The 4,469-nt window shown below is 39.4% G+C and overlaps 1 protein-coding gene across 2 annotated transcripts; it reads left to right on the forward strand.

Moving 5' to 3' along the window:
- The first annotated feature begins 682 nt into the window (after positions 1–682).
- LOC132848042 (uncharacterized) lies at positions 683–4,128 on the forward strand. 2 transcript variants are annotated; one of them, XM_060873556.1, is made up of 7 exons: positions 683–782; positions 862–918; positions 1,165–1,230; positions 2,186–2,294; positions 2,826–2,913; positions 3,628–3,736; positions 3,848–4,128. In XM_060873556.1, exons 1-7 carry the CDS (start codon positions 716–718, stop codon positions 3,934–3,936), a joined length of 585 nt encoding a protein of 194 aa, XP_060729539.1. In that variant the 5' UTR covers positions 683–715; the 3' UTR covers positions 3,937–4,128. The 2 variants fall into 2 exon arrangements, with proteins under 2 accessions (XP_060729539.1, XP_060729538.1); XM_060873555.1 differs by lacking the exons at positions 683–782; positions 862–918; positions 1,165–1,230 and having other exon boundaries at positions 1,631–2,294.
- The last annotated feature ends 341 nt before the right edge of the window (positions 4,129–4,469 follow it).

The raw sequence follows: 4,469 nt of genomic DNA on the forward strand, positions 1-4,469 counted from the left end.
CCTGTTCCTCTAAGGTCCACCAACACTGCAGGAATTCTGGTGCATCCATGTCTTCTGTCAAACTACCAGTCAGAGAACCAGAGCAATGCAGGGGCTGGCTTTTATTTACAAATGTACTGTAATGAGAATGTGGACATTGCACCAAACAAGACATGATGGTAACAACAGCTTGACAAAGACACTCTGGAACACTTCCTCTGATCAATGAAAATGAAAAACTGGTGTGTGAAGTGCAGGGTCATGTGACCTGTAGAGGCTGATGGGTATTGTAGTCCAGTGGTGATTCAGCTTAACCCTGGCAGATCAAGACCTCTGTCTCTCTGACTGAGAGTGATCTGATGACAAGCACATATTTTTTATATGTCATATTATAACTGTATATCGCTGCAGATTAATTTACAGGATTTAAATTTTCATTTAAACTTTCGCATTAATAAAAATTACAGTTACAGAGTAAAGTTGGCCTCATAGGAAACAACAAGCTGAGAACTGAAGAAGGTGTCAGGTCACATCCGAGGCTTTATCACAAAAAGGAAACATATATTTAGAACAGCGAGGTGTGCTTCGATGAAGGTGGTAACCACAATGCCAGCAAGCTAACGCTCGGGTCTTGTTTTGTCACCTTTGACCATTTCCTTGTACAAAAGAAACCTATTTTTAGCTACACCATAAAACTAAAGGAAAGATTCATTTAACACCATAATCGCCTGCAGTGATGTTCTCTCATCCTCGTTCTCTCCTCCTGGTTCTCCTGATCCTTCGGTCCAACACGAACGGCAACAGTAAGTAAAAAACAAACTTTAATTTCTACCTTAAACTTCCGGTGTTACTGACCTTCTCTCACCTTTTTTTAAATCACAGATGATTTCATGACCCGATTCTGTTTAAGTACAGATCCACAATCCCAGACAGAGAAAGGTGAAAAAACACATTGTATTTTATTTATTTGCTTAGCGGCTAGCTCGAAGTGTGTATCAAAAACACACACATTATTTATTAAGACTGTAGCAGTAAGAGTGAAGAATATGAGCTCAATTCATCAGGTGTATCATCATCATCATCATCATCATCATCATCATCATCATCATCATTATCATTATTATTAAAGGTATTATTAAGACGTGTCCAGTTCACTTTTACTGAAACATGCTGTCTCTCGTTTAGCTCACACTTCTGCACCTCAGACGATACACACAGAGGAGCAATGTCCCACAGAAACGTTGCGAGAAGGTTTGTACAAATCATATGAGCTTTTGAATCTTTTACTCTTTTAAATCTGTAGGATTGCAAATAAGATTACATCGTTATATTTGAATTAAGGTTCTTGTTCATCGTTGCATTATCATTTTCCAGATGCTCTTATTCAGAGTGAGTTACATTGTTATCACATTGTCACATACAGCTGAGTAACTGAGGGTTGGGGGCCTAGCGGTGTCGGCTTAAAGGGCCAGGGATTTGAGCCTCTAAGCCAACAGTGTCCAATCTTATCCACAAAGGGCCGGTGTGGGTGCAGGTTTTCATTCCAAACAAGCAGAAGCCACACCAGAGTCTACTAAAAGCCAGGAACAACTGATTAAACAGGTGGAATCAGGTGTGGCTTCTGCTTGGTTGGAATGAAAACCTGCACCCACACCGGCCTTTTGTGGATAAGATTGGACACCGCTGCTCTAATTGGGCATCAAGGCAGGATACACCCTGGACGGAATGCCAACCCATCACAGGGCACACACACACTCATCCACTCACGCAATCACACACTAGGGACAATTTTCCCTATGCCAATCAACCTACAGTACCATGCATGTCTTTGGTCCGGGGGAGGAAACCGGAGTACCCGGAGGAAACCCCCGAGGCACAGGGAGAATATGCAAACTCCACACGCACAAGGTGGAGGTGGGAATCGAACCCCAACCCTGGAGGTGTGAGGCAAACATGCTAACCACTAAGCCACCGCGCCCCCTGGTTCTGTTATACGGGGGGTCTATTCTATTTTCTAGTCGCTGCTCTCCGCGCTCTTACCACGCATGCGCATGGACGGGCGCGTGGATTCTTGCCCAGAACAGAACCATACCGCCAACACTAACTGTATGCATATCATCTAATAAATTCCCTTGTGACAAAGTGGTCCTGACAGAACTAATTTTAATGAAATTCACTAAATCAGAACTCTGTTATTATCACACAGGTCCAACCACAGAGGAATGTTGTGTCTATTTCTCTTTCACGCTGCCTTCCAATAAACCTTCAACAAGCCATGAAGAATCTAGACAGGACTGTCCAGAGCGTATCGTCCTGCAAGTTTCCACTCTTTCTATTTATTCTTCTTACTACACTTGACTTGGAAGATGACTGTAGATGACTTAGTTCTAGATCACATGCATGACTTGCAAACTTTTTTTTAAACATTGCTAAAGTGTAGATTAATTTAATGTGCCAATTTCAATAATAATGATTTAAATGGTAAGGTTTTTAATTAAAGTAAGGAGATTTATGGACGTAGTCTCCGGTGTGTTAGCGCTTTTTAACAGTCAGAGTGATTTTTATGACGTCTTCCCTCATTGTTAGCTTCGATAGAGGGAAAAAGGGGTGGTGAGGGTGTTTACAGCTGGTGTAACATAAGTGAGAACAGGGAGTAACAAGCATTAAATGTAACTATAAGCACATAAATAAATAACTGTTTAAGAGGAATAAACCTTGGTATTTTAGTTTGAATCGCTAGTTTGTTGCTGAGGCAATAGCTGATTATTGATTTGTTAAATCAGCATATGGATAATCGGACTACAGACTTTCGCTTTGTTACAGAGAAAAATATTTTCTCGTTGCAGGACGAAGACCATCAGCAGTCGCTGTGAAGATCATGAAACTGAATGGTTGCAAAGTGTCGGCAAAGCTTATGACCGGTGTCTGATAAAAGTTAAATCTTTCCTCCATCATTTCTGCTCTCAGGAGCTCATGACATGGCTTTTTGCTTTTATTTATTTATTTGTTTATTTTACTGTAAATCACGTTTAAGCCTGAAGCAAATTTTGCTTGTAAAGCTTCAAAATCATATCTGTAGATTTTTTTTATTTAAGATGGATAGACTAGACAGTCCAAAAAGCAAGAGAAGTGATGATGATTTATGTTCAATAGTAATAATCTCAGGTTATTTGGAGTTGTATAAGTTGTATATATTGTGTATTTTCTTTTGTTGAACTCCAGGTTACGTGCCTAAACAAGACAGCTTCCCCTTGTCCATCAATCAGTTTCTAGGTAAATCGTGAAGAAGCACATCATCATGCAACTAATTCTTTGGCTGAACATCTAACAGGGATCTGTTTGTCTTTCATATAAAAAGAGAAAGTCTGTATGGAAATGAGACCCAGCACTTTATTAGGGAACTTTAACGCCTTTCTCGAATCAGCCAATCAGTGTATGATGTCATACAGATACAGGTCAAGTGGTTTGGTTAGTAATGCTAGTGATGTTAGATGAGATTAGTACCAAATGGTCTGGTTTGAGTATTTCTGAAGCTGCTGATCTCCTGAAAACAAGAAAACCACCAAGAATCAGCTTTATTCTGAGCAAAGGTTGTGTACACAATGTACTGAATAAAGTAATCTACATTTCATTTTTAAATCTGAACAGATGCAAAAACAACAGAGGACTGCTGTTACCTGTTCAGTCAGAGTTCAGCCCAAGTGTTTACGCCAAGAGAAGAAAAAACGCCTAACGTCTGTGAACAAATCAGCTTTAAGTAAATTCTTGATCTCCTTTATACTTTACACCTATTTTATTTTACACGTGTAGTTTTCTGTGTTATACAACTATGAGTGTAAGATTGACTGGAGACGTCTCTTTTCTGCAGCTTTACCCTCCCCGCCAGCACACGTGACTGTACGAGACACCGCATTCGTTTGGCTCGGGACTTCATCAGACAAACGTACAACTGCCTGAAGTGGGCCTTCTGATATAACAGATCGTTCTGTTTCTTAATCACAAATGAGTTCATGTTGATTCAAAGATTTGATAATTAACCTTGCTTGAATTAAATGGCTGACTGGATTACAATTTCATCCCAAAAAAACAAAACAAAAGAAAAGCAACAAACCTTATCTAGTGCTACGGACCACTGCATAGTGCTTGGACCCCTGAATCACTGCTTGCAGCTATATTTTAAGTTGTATTTTGCTGAACTATATAAAAAGCTGTTTTTCTTATCAATAAAACATGACATGATTATTAAGTGTCAGTGTCACTCAACTGTCAATATACGTATATATGTATATATGTATGTGTGTGTATATATATACACACATACATATATACATATATACAGTACTGTGCAAATATAAATAAACAAAATGCAAAGTGAGCAAACAAAAGAAAAATCTAAATCAAATCAATATTTGGTGTTACTACCTTTTGCCTTCAAACCAGCATGAAGTGATGGCACGACCGCCACAGAGCCCTGATCTCAACATCGAGTG

Source organism: Tachysurus vachellii, chromosome 7, assembly GCF_030014155.1.
Source record: "Tachysurus vachellii isolate PV-2020 chromosome 7, HZAU_Pvac_v1, whole genome shotgun sequence".
NCBI lineage: Eukaryota > Metazoa > Chordata > Actinopteri > Siluriformes > Bagridae > Tachysurus > Tachysurus vachellii.

Coding starts and splice junctions, on each gene's coding strand:
- LOC132848042 (XM_060873555.1), top strand. CDS start 1,798: ATGCATGTCTTTGGTCCGGGGGAGGAAACCGGAGTACCCGGAGGAAAC. Junction 2,295..2,825: donor TGTCCAGAGCGTATCGTCCT/GCAAGTTTCCAC, acceptor TTCTCGTTGCAG/GACGAAGACCATCAGCAGTC. Junction 2,914..3,627: donor ATGACCGGTGTCTGATAAAA/GTTAAATCTTTC, acceptor AAATCTGAACAG/ATGCAAAAACAACAGAGGAC.